We start from the raw sequence: 16,998 nt of genomic DNA, 5'->3' as shown, positions 1-16,998 counted from the left end.
CTGAACCCCATGATGACTCTGAAGCCCCTGCCGCCTGCCCGGCCAGCACCCACTCTGTGTGCCAGGCCCCTGGGTGGGTACTTTCCATGCCTGGACCTCTTTTACCCTCTTAACAGCTTTGCCTGCTGCTGCTGGTGATCTTTTTACAAAGGTGGGATCTGGCGTTTGGGGAATCGACATTCCCTTGGCTGCTAAGTGGTGGAGTCATTGAAGAATTTTTATGGGCAGACAAAAGATTCCTTGCAATAACCAGGTTTCTCCTAGGAATTTCTTCCAGGAGGAAATTTGATGTACTGGGAAAAGCCGGGCTTGGGGTCAGATGGACTTGGCTCCTGTCCAGCTGTTCCCATCTAGATGTGTGCCATGTCTTCCTGCCTTAGCTTCTCATCTGGAAAGTGAGGGGTGATGATACTTATTTACTCCATAGGATCTTATAAAGATGACATAAAATAATGGATATAAAATATACATCCAAGTCTCAGTACTAAGTGGGGTTTTGGTGATGCTACGGCTTAAATTGGGCCCTACCCATTCTTCTGACCTTCCACATCAACCCCAGGTGAGATTCTTGCCATGGGCGAGGTACAGCAGCAGTCAGTGACTCATGCCTCTGTATTCATGCTGAGCCAGTGTCTAGTCACCTCAGTGCAGAGCTTCGGTGGACTTAGGCCCAAGGTGTCCCCTTCCCCCCCACTTTGAACTCTTCCACTCTCCAGCCACCTGCCCTTGGGCTGAAGGGACTAGCAGAGTACTAAGGCCCTAGGAGTAACTGATTCGCCTTCTCCGTCCACTAGGATGGACCAAGAAGTGACTTGTCCACTAGTTACTTTAGTCTGATAAGTTGTCTTGCACTTGGCCAACCAGAGCAACTCCTTCTTTAACGGTGGAGTGAAAGGTCCTGGCCTGGCTGTGGAGAATGGGCTAGTGGACCCTCCTTCCCATGGCGCCCACTGTGCATGGTGCTCCTAGCTGTATCTTTATGTACTTCCAGTTCCCGTGACCACAACTCCCTCAAGGACGTGGGAGGACAGTAGGATTTTACCCTCTCAAGTTTTTGGGGTTTTATTGCAGCCTCAAATTAAGTGTGAGATTTGATATCAGAAATATTATAAATATTTAAGATGGGATACCTTGGGGATGATATGATTGCTTAAAAATTTTTTTTCAAAAAAAGCTAATACAATCTTGCTTCAGCTGCTAGAAGTTCTGAGGCCAGCCCCCCAAAACTCTAACTCTGCTGATCTGGGCATGGCTGAGGGACATGGAGGTACCCCCTGAAGCATGGGGCTGGTAAGAGGTCCAAAGAGGGCAGATCTACCACTGAAGACACTTGGCATGCTTAGCCAATGGGGAGGAGACCTGGCAAGTACCCGAAGATAGAGTCTGTGTTGCCATATCTAGGACTGGACCTGTGGGGTGTCTAGACCCCAGAAATCCTCCGTGAGTCTCTGTTTTCCTTCACCTCCAAAGTTCAGGTCCTCCTAAATAGCTCAAATCCAACCACTTCTGTTCAACCATTCTCATCATCTCTCCAGTCCTGGCTTCTGTCAGGTTCCTCCAGGTTCACTGCTGTGGCCTCCTGACTAGTCCCTGCAGCCACCCTTGCCCCGTTCCAGTCTCTTCTCCACAATGCTTCCAGAACAGTCATGTCTCTCTGACACCCAAAACCCTTCAGAGACTTTCCACTTTTCCTGAGGTCAGAATCTGGCCAGGCCCTCCATGATCTAGTAACCTCTTCACAGGGCCCTTGCCTTGTTTCTGCGCTTTGGCCTCACTGCCCTTTTTCAGTTCCTAGAATGCGTCAAGTGTGCTGTTTCAGGGCCTTCGCACGCGCTGGTCCCTCAGAACAAACACTCCTTGTTGTTTCCGCCGCTCTCCCCCGAGGCCTAGGGTAACCTAGTTCGTTTGTCATTTCCCAACCCTTCCTGGAGACCTGGCCAGGCACTTAAGATGCATGTGTTTGTAGGACAGGTCATATTTTATATTTATTATCACTAATTTCAAAATGAGTTCTCACCGTTGTCCAGCACAAAACTCTTTCACTGTTTATTTTTTTTTTTCCTTTAGTCCCTTCCCTCCCTGGCTGCTGACCTTGTGATGTCCATGAGAAAGCAGAAGCAGTCAAACACAGACCACTTCAGTTTTCTCCTCATATTTATTATTAATTTATATATTATATATTTGTTATTATATATTATTTATTTATTATTATTTTAAGATTTGCTGTAAGGCACATGTGCTCACCAGAAAGAGAGAGGGAAAGTAAGAAAGCTAGCTGCCAAGTCTGGGACTTGAACTGCGGTTGGCCATGTGGGAGTTCAGTGCCCTTAACCACCATGCCACCTGCCGGCCCCATGACCTTCTGTTTCCTTTCTGCCTCACTGGCCTCTTCATCTCAGTGTCCTTTGCTAGAGAATATTGGTGTGTCCCAGAGTTGGGTTCTCTTATCTCTTAGCTCCTTGTCTTTTGTCTCTTGATTCTCCCATGGCTTTGGAGTATGCGCTGTGACTCTTAGATTGGTACGTACAGTCCAGAGAGTGCTCTAGATCTTATAGCCAGCTGTCTGTTTAACTTCTCCACTTTAACTAAAATAGACACTTTAACCTTAATATCAGAACCCAAGTCCCTATTTTATTTATTTATTTATTTTGAGAGAGAGATTTTTGCTATAGGACATATGCACTCGCCAGAGAGACAGAAAGCAAGAAATCACCCCCACACCCACCCACCCAGGAGGGATGGCTCTACTGTGATCCCTTCTTCTCCATTCTCCTCTTCACCCCCACACCCACCCCCCCAGGAGGGATGGCTCTACTGTGATCCCTTCTCCTCCATTCTCCTCTTGGGATCTTGGGCACACATGTACATGTGCCCAGCATGTTAACTCCCTTTTTAATCTGCTTCTCCTGTTCTTTCTCAAACCAGCTAATGCAGTGCTGTCTACCAAGCTGATATAGCCAGAGGTCTAGTTTTCTCAGTACGCATAGCCATCAGCAAGTCCTGTTGATTCCACCGCCAGGATATGTCCCTAATTCAGCCACTTCAGTCTCCACTGCTGTCTTTTCAGACCAAGCTGCCTGGACTCCTCCAGCTGCATAGTCTCCTCACTTGTTTCCTTGCTTCCACTTCTGTTCCTCTGTAGCCTATTCTCTAAAGAGTAGCTGGAGTCATCTTTGTAAAACTTAGATCATATCATGTCTCTTCCATGCTTAAAACCCTCCATTGGGTTTCCATTGTCCTTACCACAAGATCAGAGCTTCATGACCCAGTTCCTTCCATTTCTGTCTTTGTCTCCTACCACTCATGGGCTCCAGCCATGCTGCCCTTCTTTATGTTCCTTGAACATCCACACTTGCTTTCACTAATGGGCCTTTGTAATAGCTTTTCCTTCTTCCCAGAATGCATTTTTTCTCAGATGCATATGACTGGCAGTGTCTTAGCTAGATGTCAGCTCTGAAGAAAAAGCCTGTCCACTGTGTCTGAAGGGAATCCCTGTTCTTGCACGTTGTCTCAGGGCTCCTTTCTCCTCCTTCACTCTCCTTTCTCCTCCTTCATTCTCCTTTCTCCTCCTTCACTCTCCTTTCTCCTCCTTCACTCTCTTTCTCCTCCTTCACTCTCCTTTCTCCTTTCCTTCCTTCAATTCATAGTACTTACCTTACATGGTCTTGTTGAGGTCTAATGTATCTATGATCGTCTGTCTTCTCCTTAAATGAAATGTAAACTCCATTATTCCTTTTCAACAAGCACTCCTATTGCCCTACATGTCTGATGGGGGGCACTCAATAAATGTGTGAATGAATGTGCAATTAGAAGCTCAACATCATAGCAGAAAGTAAGGTTAGAAACTGGAAAATGTACAGTGCTCCTTTGGAGTCAGCAAGATCTTTGCTCTGCTACTCTGCAGGGGGATCCTAATCTTCATGAGTCCATTTCTTTATCTGTAAGTGAGATTCATACTAGTCCTCATCTCACAGTCTTATTGGGAGGCTTTAAGGATCTGGGACTTGGCGAGTGCTTAGTAACCGTCAGCTCCTTTCCCCCTTGTGCATGGCAGAGATGTTCAGGAAGGTGTAGAAAAAGTTCTTGGGCCTTTGTCGAGACGCTTGGACTGGCCATTCAAAAAGGTCCTGATGATGGTGACTGCTTAATGAGTCCACTGTTAGGAGTTCTTGCAAAGAAATACTTGAAATGTTTCTTTCTTTTTTTTTTGGAGAGGTTTTTGCTATAGGGTGCGTGCACTCGCCAGGAAGAGAGAGAAAGAGAGACAGAAAGCGAGAAATCACCCCCCAGGGGGGATGGCCATACCACAGTCCCTTTTCCTCCATTCTCCTCTTGGGATCTTGGGCACACATGCACACGCACCTGGCATGGGTTTTAAGCCACCAGGTCTGGGACTCTAACCGCAGTCGGCTACATGGGAGTCCAGCGACATAGCCATTACTCCATCTGCTGGTCCCAGAATGTTTTGTTTAATAGCACTACCACTTTAGTATATTATAATGGCCCCTTTCACACCTTTTACTACCCATTTATCAAGTCTTTTTTCCTGTGTTTATTGTACATTGTTTGGTGTGTATAATAGTTTACCTTTAGCTAGCTGAATAATAACTGTCATTATTATTATTTTTTTAAATCTATCTTAAGGAGGGAGAGGAAAGGAAAATTTAGTTTAACATTTCTTGATGCTTGAAGTACCAGAAATATTTTTAAAGTCTGGGTTTGCAATAGTTTAAGATGGTTTGTCTAATCTAGATTATTCCACATTTGAAGGGAAAGATGTGCCGTACATTTTAATTTTTATAAATCTTTTAACCTCATTTCAGCTGTAATATTGACTTTGAATAGAATCAGCCCTGCCCCTAATCTAGATGATTGGAATCAGGCTCTACCCCTGCCCTCAGAGGACTTGGAGGGGAAGATAAACAAGGGTACATGTCATTTCCAGCAGTAGCAGAAAGGAGAGGTTTTTGCTATAGGGTGCGTGCACTCGCCAGGAAGAGAGAGAAAGAGAGACAGAAAGCGAGAAATCACCCCCCAGGGGGGATGGCCATACCACAGTCCCTTTTCCTCCATTCTCCTCTTGGGATCTTGGGCACACATGCACACGCACCTGGCATGGGTTTTAAGCCACCAGGTCTGGGACTCTAACCGCAGTCGGCTACATGGGAGTCCAGCGACATAGCCATTACTCCATCTGCTGGTCCCAGAATGTTTTGTTTAATAGCACTACCACTTTAGTATATTATAATGGCCCCTTTCACACCTTTTACTACCCATTTATCAAGTCTTTTTTCCTGTGTTTATTGTACATTGTTTGGTGTGTATAATAGTTTACCTTTAGCTAGCTGAATAATAACTGTCATTATTATTATTTTTTTAAATCTATCTTAAGGAGGGAGAGGAAAGGAAAATTTAGTTTAACATTTCTTGATGCTTGAAGTACCAGAAATATTTTTAAAGTCTGGGTTTGCAATAGTTTAAGATGGTTTGTCTAATCTAGATTATTCCACATTTGAAGGGAAAGATGTGCCGTACATTTTAATTTTTATAAATCTTTTAACCTCATTTCAGCTGTAATATTGACTTTGAATAGAATCAGCCCTGCCCCTAATCTAGATGATTGGAATCAGGCTCTACCCCTGCCCTCAGAGGACTTGGAGGGGAAGATAAACAAGGGTACATGTCATTTCCAGCAGTAGCAGAAATTGGGAAGGGAAGGTCTGGGTATATAAAAGCAATTGGTAGAGCCTGGTCTCCACATCTCACAAGGATTCTTGAAATAAGGCAGACAGAAGAAATGGAGAAGAACAATGAACAGCGCTGAGGACTTGCTCTGTCCCCTTCTCTCTGATTGTCACTGCCCCATCCGGACCTGCACCGTCTTCCTCCTGGAAGCCGCCACAGCTTTCTAGTTGGTTTCTGCTTCTGTGCTTGCCCTTCTTTAGCTCCATTTTCATAATTTTCTGTCTTAATTCCAAAATTTCGCTTTGAGTCTGTTTTTTTCCCCCTTTTTGGATAATTTTAACATACTGATTTTAAAATGCTTCAGATTGCTTTATTCTATCTTATTGAGTGTGAATTTTCTCATTTCTTGGATTGTTGTCTTTTTCGATAGCGGATTTATTTGTGAGTGGAGTTTGCCTGTGCCAACAACTCTGTGCAGCCGCCCACCCATACTCTTCCCATGTGGTGGTTTTGAAGTTGCCTCAGTTGGCCCTCCTTAGGGGTCGTGAAATCTGTGTGGTTTCTCTTCCACCATGGGAATTGAATTCCTGGCTCCACGGCTTTCTGTAAATGCCTCCCAGTCCAGCCCCTCCACAGGCTGTGGGTTTCCTTTTCTGTTTCTCCTCTTTGGATGTGTTTACCTTGATTTTGAGCCCTGGAGTACCTTAAAACGTTTCTTTTGCTATGTTGTCTCTGCTGTCTTTTGTACGTAACTAAACCAGAATGGGAGGGGCTATCGTGTATACCCACACCACTGTCTTGACAAGAAGTCTCTCAATTCATTCTTTATTTTTATTTGTCAAAGTGTCTGTGGCGGAGAGAACACACTCCCTGTCGTGCCATCCCAGTAGGCTTTTGGGCATCGTGTCTATATGCCTGGTATGTTTTTTAAGCTGCCAGAGCCATGATTCACACCACAGCCAGCCATGTGGGGGCCAGCCCCTCTATTCATTCTTTACCCAACTGCTCGTCACCTTTGTGGAGCATACACAGAGACCAGACCATTCCATTGCAGGGTCTTCTTGTGGCTCTCCTTCCCTTAACATGGCGTGCGAGGTGCTTCAAGAGTTCTTCCCTGCTCAGCTTTCTAGCCTCGTATCCTCACTCTGCACGGCTTCCTGACTCTGTTCATAGTGTTTTCTGTGCTTAGACTGTTCCACCTCCTGTCCTTCCCCTCACCTTCTAGCCTTGCATCAGGGTTAGAATTCCACAGTGCCTGTGTTTCCCTTTTTACTTGTGAAGGGGGATTCGCTTGCACATCTGACCCTACACCAGTCTAAGTCCACGTGGGCAGCTTTGTATCCCTGGTGCCCACTACAGTGCCTTGCACAGAAACACACCCACAAGTGAGTCTTGAACTGCCCCACACTGGGCACCACCCTGAGTATTTACATCTAGCTTACTTTGGCTCCCTGGAAAGCAGAGCCTGAGATAAACACTTGAGTACAAGTAGTTTATCTGGGATAGACATCAAGGAGCAGGAGTGAGGGCTCCAGGAGAGAAAGACAGGCATGAAAGCAAAGCCAGCAAGGGTGCTTTATTGGTCAGGTTCCTGCTCTGGGTAGTTGGTGCGCCTAATCCTGGGCGTCCTCTTTGCCCATGTTGTCCCTTCGAAGGGAGACTGGGACATTTACCAAACACCTCTCTTCCTCCACTGATTTACGGTTTCCATCAGAGATGTAAATTCTGTACTTCTACATTGCCTTGCTGGCTGACTCTGAGAGCTTTGGCAAGCTCGCCAGGGTTGTGCTCGTGGTGGGGCTGTCTTATAGCCACAGGAACCGTCCACCCAGCTGCAGCTGCAATTAGAGGTGGGCAAAGGGCGTGTGGCAAAGGGACAAGCAGAGCCTCAGCTACTCAGGCACTACCTAGTTAAATCCTAGTAGCTGGCCTGGGGAGGAAGACTTTTCTCCTTTCAAAGAGTCACAGAGTTAGAATTTGAAGTCATTTTTATCTGTCTTCAAAGCCAGTGTGCTTTTTCCTTTGCCTTATACAAGCATCCCTTCTTTAACATCTACTTACTGAGATCCTTGTGCTCCAAAGAGGGAAGGTCATTGATGGATCACTCCAGGTGGCCAGATTCGTCCACAGCCATTCCTGCCCTCAGATGTAGGAATGGGGCTAGCACTGTGGGGGTGAGGGTGGGGACTCTGTCATTTTTATGGATACCTATGATTTGTTTGTTCCTACTCAGGCCCAACCTGCAGTCTCATAGCCACGTGACCCACTCGCTTGCTGTGTATGTCAGATTAATTCTACTCTTCATATCCATGGCGTAGACATGGTTAAATCAACCTTGTCTGGTTGCTGTGAGGGTACATGGAATAAAATAGTTGGCATGGTTCCTGGCACATTGTGGGTCCTCACTATGTCTAGTTTAGATGGAATCTGGACTGGATTGGTGTGGAAAACTTTGGAAACTGGGCAGGAGACAAGTCCATAGCCGAAAGCTTAATTCTCCCACTTCCTTTCCTTTTGGAAAAACAGACCAGACCTTCTGAAAGCACTACGTGAACTGCTTCTGGAACAAATATGCCTGGCAGAGCAGGAAGTTTCTGGAGAACGCCTTGATGATAAAACTGAGAAGACAGTTAAGCAAATGGACATTGAGTTAAGGGGAGATCGTGGACAGTTCACCCAAGCCAGCTCACCTTGCAAGCCACACGGTGAACTGCAGTCGGCTTGGGAGACCCAGCTCGCCAGGGCGGGTGAAGCACACAAGGTGGAGCTGAGAGACGCCTCGGTGCAGACGGTGGCTGTCGAGGGGAAGACAGAGGCTGGGGACCAGCGGCCATCCGAGGCCGTGATCAGTACTGAGCTCCTGCCCCAGAACATGTACAAGTTGCCAAGGCAGCAGGCCGCTCTTTCCTGTCCTAGTGGCACCAACAAAGTAAGTTTTTCCATATGTTAATTATATATTTATTTCATACAAGCAAAAAAACTTAGAAAGCTTCCTCTGTTTTCACTACTTTTTTCTTGTATGAAGAGAAAGTGCAGTGTCTCCTTCCTCTGCCTGCACTTAGGCTGGCTCCAGCCAGAGGCGTACATCTGTCCTGACCTTGCCCCCACTCCCATCCCTCTCTCTCTCCTCCCCCACCCCAACCCTGCCTCATTTATCCGTGTAGCATGACATTTATGTGTTTCTTCAGAAAAACACAGATGGAATCATGTTTGTACATCTGTCTACAACCTTTTCTTTCACATTATGTATCAGGATCGTTTTTTCTTGTAATGGCTGCGTGAGATTCCATTGTGAGGATGTGTCAGAATTTACAGTTTGCACCTATTGATGGGCGTTTGCTTTGGCAGGTTGTAGGGGAGTTGTGGTAACCTGGTGTTAGGTAGAGATGAGTGACTAGGTTTTATTTGGTGTTGTGGAGGGACTATTCTGAGAGCTTTGTTTATATTCTCTTACACATATAACACTTACAGAAGATGAGGAAGCCAGATCTTAGTGCCCTGGCTAGCCAGCCAGTAGGGGCTGAGCTGGGATTCCCACTGTACCTGACTGCACTGGCTTAAATTGCTTTTCAGCTGTGGTAGCTTGAAATGGTAGGGTCTGGTTTTGTGGGTTGAACGCCTGCATGTTGATTTTCCTACACGCCAGGTACTGCCTCTACACTTCTTCGCAGATACTATCAAATATGCCACATTGTTAAAACCCAGACTCTGTTGGCAATATTTGACTGTACTGAAATCCTCTTGGGAACGGGGTGGGGCTGAGAGTCCCCATAGCAGGAAGTTGTGTTCTGGTAGAGCAGGGAACAGGTCATGTTTCTAATAGAGCTCCAGTGAAGGCTGTTGGTATTCTCGTTTCTACTGGGTGTTTTGTGTCTGAGAAATCAACTGTACACACTGCTTCATAGCATCAGAATGGCGAATTAAGTTTATTTTCTGACCACTAAATTACTGCTTTTGTGCATACCAAAGAGAGTTAGATATATCATTAGCAAAATTGCTTTTGATTGTTTTAAATTATGCACCAAAACTATAATTTCTAGAAAAGGGTTTTCTAAAGATATCAGTAGAGAGAGAGGAAAAAAAAAAAGACACTGTCATTATATTAATAGTACTCAAAATGCAAATTTGTGCAATTTGGCTAGAATAGAAATGCTCTCATCTGCCCCAGCTCTTTCAATTTGTACCTGTATATCAGGAAAACTAGGGGCTTTTTGTTTGCTTGTTTGTTTGCTTTTTTCTATTGTGTGGTAAATGTCATGCTATGTTCAGGAAAATTAGATAATGAATGAACTTAATTTATTTCCCAAATAAAATTTTAAGTTTGAAATTGTGCTTTTTTCTTGTGTCTTCAAAAAGAAAAAAAAACTATGTTTACTTATGTGTTATTTTTAGCATCTGCTATATGTGCCAGGAATTGTGCTAAATATGTTATCTTCTCTCTGTATTATCTCACTTAACATTCTCAGTCAGTGTTTGAGTGTGGTAGGTATTATCCACATTTTACATATGAAGAAACAGGCTCTACAGGGCCCAGAAGGTTGTTTAGAGTAACTTGGTTGGTAAGTGGAGTGACTGGGATATAAACTGAAGGCTGGTTTTGGAGGCAGAGACGTTGTAAACCCACCTTTCTCAGAGAGGGAGGAGCCCTCCTATCATCAATATGGCTTCCGGTCTGTACAACATAGAAGAAAATGTAATAATTTTCTTTGGTCTTTGATAGTCAAGGAGTCAGTAATCCTGTGGTGAAAGCAGAACTCTGGTGTTGTATTGAAAGGAACATCCTGAAGGACCAGAGCCAGCATGATGGCTGAATGAGGTCCTGTGTAGCAAGAGCCTAGTATATACCTGTTACCTACGTATGACTGGAGTACCTTGCATAGGATGGGAGCTCCAGTGTGGAAATTCCTGTCTCCCTTCCATCATCACGTTAGGTGTCTATCATGATGTGTGTAATAAGGTGGTAGGTGGGACTTTATTCAGAGTCCATAAGGTAGCATTTTGTGTAGTGTTATTTTAGATCGGCATTAGGGTGACTGACGGCAGTCTTCCAGCTTGAAATTGGCTTTGGCATTTGTGCACTTGCAGATAATCTTTTCTGCTACCATATGACACACAGATTTGGATCCAAGAATAAAGACTGGTGGAGACTGAGGACCAAGCAAATGACTGCTATTTTCCAGCCCCCTCTCACGAGGCACCTACCTCCTCCCAAGCAGTCCCCTTCACCACTTGAAGCCGCGCTTGTCCTCCTGAACCTGTTCTCTTTGCTAGAATTTCTGGCAGTTTTTTTTTTTTTTTTTAAGATTTTTTGCTATAGGGTGAGTGTGCTCTGAGAGACAGAGACAGAGACACACAGAGAATTCTTAGGTGAGAGATCATCCTTCAGTAGGGATGGCCACCCACAACCCCTTCTCCTCCATTCTTCTCTTTGGGATTTGGGCACACGTCCATGCTTGTGTTTTCAAACTGCTGGGTCTGAGACTGGAACCGCAGAGTTGGCCATGTGGGATCCGGCAGCTTAACCATCACGTCACTTGCTGGCCCAGATCTCCTCTTTCTCAGCCGAACAGTAGAGTCTGAAGAACTTCTGCCTTCTTGCTGTAAAATACTGGATCAGTTATTTGACATCCCAGTGCTTCATCTGGAAATAAGCATGATCACATCTGTCATCCTGCAAGCTCTGAGAGTGCAGTTGACCTGAGGATAATGGGAGAATGTGCTTGAAGGCATTTTACATTCTAGAACATGGAGTGAAGGGCCCTTTCTTTTCTTCTTAAAAACCATGGCGATCTCATTCCATGGATCCCACATAGTTTCTGTTTTCCTCTCAGGTTCCCTGTCTCTCAGTATCTAAAAAAAAAATTTTTTTTTTTTTTTTAGTTTTTGCTATAGGGTGTGTGTACTCACTGGAGAGAGAGAGAGAGAGAAAGTGAGGAAGCATCCTCCCCAAGGAGAATGACCACACTGCAGTCCCTTCTCCTCCAGTCTTGGGATTTGGGGCATGCATACTCATGCACCCAGTGTGTTTTTTAAGCTGCTGGATCTGGGACTCAAACTGCACAATTGACTATGTGGGATCCAGTAGCCTTAGTATCCATGCCATCTGCTGTCCCTAAAAAATTTTTAAAAAATAGCAGCTTTAGGGACCAGCAGTTGGCATAATGGCTGGGTCGCTGGACTCCCATGTAGTCGACCGCGGTTCATGTCCTGGACCCAGTGGCTTAAAACTCACGCTGGGTGCGTGTGCATGTGTGCCCAAGATCCAGAGAGGAGAATGGAGGAGAAGGGATTGCGGTGTGGCCTTCCCCCCTGGGGGGTGATTTCTCGCTTTCTGTCTCTCTGTCTCTCTCTGTCTGTCTGGCAAGCGCACTTGCCCTAAAGCAAAAGCCTCTCCAAAAAAAAAAAAAAAAAGCAGCTTTAAGGGAGAGATAATTTATATGTCATACAACTCCTCCATTAAAAGTAATTTTTTTAAAAAAATATATTCAGAGGTGTGTAACCATTACCACAATCAATTTTAGAACATCTTCATCATCTCAAAATGAAACCCTGTACTCATTAGCAGTCACCTCCAGTTTCCTTTTGCTCAACCCCCAACCCCAGGCAACCATTAATCTTTCTGGCCTTTTGGATTTTCCTATTCTGAATATTTCCTATAAATAGAATAATATAATATGTGATCTTTGGTGATTGCTTCTTCCACTTAGTGTAATATTTTCAGGATTCATTCATGTAGCATGTGTCAGTGGTTCATTTGTTTTCTATTGCCAAGCAGTGTTCTCTTGTATGGATCATGACAGTTTTTATTTTCTATTCCTTAGTTGATGCACATTTGAGGTGTTTCTACTTTTAACTTATTAGGGTTGTATATGCGTATTATTTATATACACCTTGTTGTGTAGACATGTTTCAATTCTCTTGGGTATATACCTAGGAGTAGAATCAGTAAGTCACATGATAACTTCATGTTGAACCCTTCTGAGGAATTGCCACATTGTTTCTAAAGCAGCTGCATCCATTTCACATTCCCACCAGCCATGTGTGAGGGTTCCAATTCTTCCACATCCTCACCAGCACTTGTTATAACAAGTGCTGTTGATTATAGCCATCCTAGTGGATATGGAGTGGTGGGATCTTTGGTTTTCGATTTACAGTTCCCTGGTGATGAATGATGCTGAGCATCTTTTTGTGTGCTTCTTGGCCATATGCATATCTCCTTTGAAGAAATGTCTATCAGATCTTTTGCCTATCTTTTCATTGGATTATTGGTATTTTGATTATTGGGTTGTAATACTTCTTTATATATTCTAGATTCACACCCCTCACCTCAGCCTTTGAATGTGTTAAAATTCTCTACTTGAAAGATACTCCCATTTGGCCTCCAATGTATTGTTCACATGTTTATTCCACAAATTGCTGTTGAACACTATGGACTAGTTCCTATGCTGGGATCTGTGGATAGAATGACCAAGATATGTAGATTCCCCTGAACCCTGGAGCTTACAGGCTGACGCAGAAGGTAGATGACAAAGTCATTGCATAGGCTGCTAATTTTAATGATACTACCATGGCATTCTGTGTGGAGAGTGGTAGGGGCCAGTGAGTGAGCCACCGGGAGACCTGACCTGACCTTGGAGGTCAAGGCCTGTTCTCCTGACAAGGCTCATTTCAGACCTAATCAATGGTTTGGAGTCAGTGGAGGTGGACAGGAATAAGTGCTCTGTGTAGCATATATCAGGGCCTTGAGGTGGAAGGAGCATGGCTTTTTGAGGAACTGATAGGAGGTCAGTGTGGCTGAAGAGTAGAGTGGAGTGGGAAAGGGGAAAGGGGCAGTCGTGTAAGCTGTGGGTCATGCAGGACCTGGTAAGTTATGGTATGGACTTTGACCTTTGTCTTAGGAGAACTGGGAAGCCATTAAAATAGTTTTGCTTTTTTTAAAATTTAATTTAGTTTTTATTACATTCCATCATTGTACATTTCTATAGTTCACAGTATGGTTTTTCAAAGTATACATGTCATACATGACAATCAAATCCAGAATGTAAGTTTTTGAGAGAGGAATGGTATGTTCACCTTTTCCTACAGCATGGAGAGTGGGTTAGAGAGGGCAAACTGGATGTGTGGAGAGCACTCAGGAGGCTGTTGCCATGGCCTAGGGGAGAGCTCAGCATTTGGAGTAGGTTGGTATCAGTGGAGGATGAGAAGAATTGAAAGAATGGAGAGGGTCCAGTAGGTGTGTGGTGATTAAGGTGCTGAACTCCCACACGGTGAATTGCAGTTTGGATCTTGGACCTAGTGGCCTGAGAATCACGCAGAGCACGTGTGTGTGTGCATGCCTAGAATCCCGAGAGGAGAATGGAGGGGAAGGGATTGCAGTGTGGCCTTACCCCCAGAGGGTGATTTTTCACTTTCTCTCTCATTGTCTCTGTCTGTCTTTGGTAAGCACACGTGTCCCATGGCAAAAACCTAAAAACCAAAAACAAACAAACCTAAAAAATGGAGAGACGTCCTGGTAGCTGAAATTAATGGAACCTGGTGAGTGAAGATAAGAATTAAGGGAAGTTTAAAAATGACTCCCAGATTTCTAGGTTGTATAAATAAGTGGTTAGTTAAGTGGCTCACCAAGACAGATTGGTGAAGTGGCCTAGATTTACAGGTGGGGACGTAGGGTGAAAGAATCAAAGGGTTGAGGTTTCAGTTGACTCTGGAGTGCCTGTGAGTTGTCACAAGAGCAGAGACGTAGGAAAGGCCAGATGGGAGCTCAGAGTATTCACTGGGTGAGTGATCCAGTAGCCATTGAAACACAGACTGGTTCTGGTGAACCTGCAGGATGGGAGGCAGATTGGGTTAGACTGAGGAATAAGGGGCAGTGAGGAATTAAATGAGAAAAAATGTTTTCCAGAAGCTTGTGTTAGAAAAAGAACCGATCTGAATTGTCCAGAGAGACAGTGTGCTGGGTCTGAGAGGATGTTGAGGACAAGCAGCTTGGCCCTTGACAATCAGAGGAGGGACCTGCCAAAATACAAACTTTCTGGCTGGAGGACAAACACAGATGTCCTTATAGGAACCGGAAGTCTGGGAGGCCAGTTTGAATTGTGTTATGCAAGGCTGGCAGGAGTTGTGAGGTTGGCATGAGAATGCTGACTGTGTAATCAAAGGAAGGGCCTTTGCGGTATATTCATTGTTGCGTGTGTGTGTTTTCAGGGAGCTAAGAAGTCCCGCTTGCCGATCCTAATCAAACCATCCAGGCCATTAGGAAGTGTGTATCATCTCCCTGCCAGCCAGGAGGTGGTGGCCCAGCTGCAGGGCCAGATTTTGGAGCTGCAGGGGAACCTGAAGGAATTTAAGACTCGCAACAAGCAGCTTCACCAAAAGTTAATTCTGGCTGAAGCGATGATGGAGGGGAAGTCAACGCCTGAGAAAACGCTCCCGGATGGTAAGCACCAGGAAAAATGCATTCTCTGCGAGCTAGATGAACGGCCCGGTAGAACTGCTTGAAATGTCAGCTTAGTTTTTAGAATTACAATACGTTTGGGTATAAATTTCATGAATTGCAGCAATTAATCTTGACTCTTGACAAATGCACAACAGAGAGAGCATAGTAACTGGATAAAGGGGCCCTGTAGAGCCTCGTGGGTCTTGTACCCACACTGCTACCTGCACTTGGGATGGTTTGCAGGTGCCATGTTGTAGGAGGACGTGAATCTGGCCTTCTCTGCCTGGCTGTGCCTCCAGAAGCCTTGGGCGTGTGGCACTGGAGGTATGTAAATGAGAGTCCTCTTGGCAAAGTCCAGGTTGATTTTGGGCTAATTCCAAACCCTACTGACCTTATATCTTCTTTTAGGAGTGACCTGTTTTCCCACCTACTTTGAATCTGCTGCCTCTACTGTCCTAAAGGACCAAGAAAACAGAGATCCCCTAGATTAAAAAGTACCAACATCTGGTCATCCCCTAGTGATTAGTTCCAGGCCTGCCGGTTGATACCAGAGTTCATGGGTGCATAAGTCCGTATATGAAGGCATAGTGCTGTGGGCTCTGTGTCCACGGTTGTGCATCCATGGATACAGAGTCTGACTATAGTCAGAATCCAGACATGGGTGGCATCCGCTAGTGTAGGACAGTGGCACTTAGAGGTTTTGGTCCACCAGCTTTTTGAGAATTGAAGAAAGCAGAGGACCCTCTCTCAGAGTAGTGCAGGTAAGCTTTTCTGAGGGTTCACGAATCCGCAAACATGTACATGTCAACTCCTGGTTTTGAACTCTCATTGTAAACAAATGACAGCAACACAGGTAATCTCTTATTTATTAAAGAATAATTACTAAATTCTCCTGTGCCAAGCACTATTCTAGGTACTTGGGAGATGGGAGTGAACAAAACAAATGAAGTACGACTTACGTTCTTGTTGTGGGGGAGAAGAAGACAGTTATCTGATCAGTGTGTGTCCGTGCACATGCATGTGTAAACTGTATGAGGAAATAAACGCTGTGAAGAAAACTAAAGCTGGGTTGAGGGCAAGGGGAATGTGGATTGGGCATGGGGTTTGCTAACGTACAGAAGTGTTAGAGCCTGGGATGAGGTGGTGCGTGGATGGAAACAGGGAGCCGGGTAAGCACGAGTCGCCTGGGGAAGAAAGGACAAAGGCAAGGGCCCTGGGTTTGCTTTGAACTTGGGGAGGTGAGTGATTATTAAAGAAGCCAGTGTGTGGCTAGAATGGAGTTAGAAAGAGAGAGGGAGAGTTGAGGGTGAGGTCAGGGAGGTGAGAGATCAGGTGGGCTCTCACAGGCCATTCTTGGACTTTGTCTTGGACACTAGGTCAGATTGCAATGTGCTGGAGAGTCTTGAGCAATGGAGTGACATGATCTGACTTAAGTCTTAAAGCAGGAGTTGACGAACTACAGCCTGTGGGACAAATCCAGCTCACTGCCTATTTTATAAATCAAGTTTTATTGGCACACAGCCACAACCGCTAATTTACTCATTGTCTATGAATCCTTTTGCACTATGGTGATGGAGTTGAATAGTTACAGTAGAGACCTCGTGGTTTACCAAGCCTAAAATATCTATTATTTGCCTCCTTAAGAAAAGTAGACTGGAAACCAGTATGTGGCGTAGTGGCTAAGGCGCTGGACTCCCCACTTTGTTGACCGCGGTTTGAGTCCTAGACCCAGTTGGTGGCTTGACACTCACACCGAACATATGTGCTTGTGTGCCCAAAATTCTGAGAGGAAAATGGAGGAAAAAGGATTGCGGCATGGCCATTCCTCCTTGGGGCGGTGGGGTGTGTGTGTGTGTGTGTGTGTGTGTGTGTGTGTG

The 16,998-nt window shown here is 45.0% G+C and overlaps 1 protein-coding gene across 8 annotated transcripts in view; it reads left to right on the top strand.

Moving 5' to 3' along the window:
* Nucleotides 1-16,998, top strand: part of CDK5RAP2 (CDK5 regulatory subunit associated protein 2) — a 208,699-nt gene that overhangs the window by 131,156 nt on the left and 60,545 nt on the right. For all 8 annotated transcript variants that reach the window (XM_006155484.3, XM_027774561.1, XM_027774562.1 and 5 more), the window contains 2 exons: nt 8,212-8,614; nt 14,890-15,121. In XM_006155484.3, the coding sequence (XP_006155546.1) occupies nt 8,212-8,614; nt 14,890-15,121 (635 nt within the window). The remainder of the gene's footprint in view (nt 1-8,211; nt 8,615-14,889; nt 15,122-16,998) is intronic.

Source organism: Tupaia chinensis, unplaced genomic scaffold, assembly GCF_000334495.1.
Source record: "Tupaia chinensis unplaced genomic scaffold, TupChi_1.0 Scaffold000455_1, whole genome shotgun sequence".
NCBI lineage: Eukaryota > Metazoa > Chordata > Mammalia > Scandentia > Tupaiidae > Tupaia > Tupaia belangeri.
This window is presented reverse-complemented; position numbering and strand designations above follow the sequence as displayed.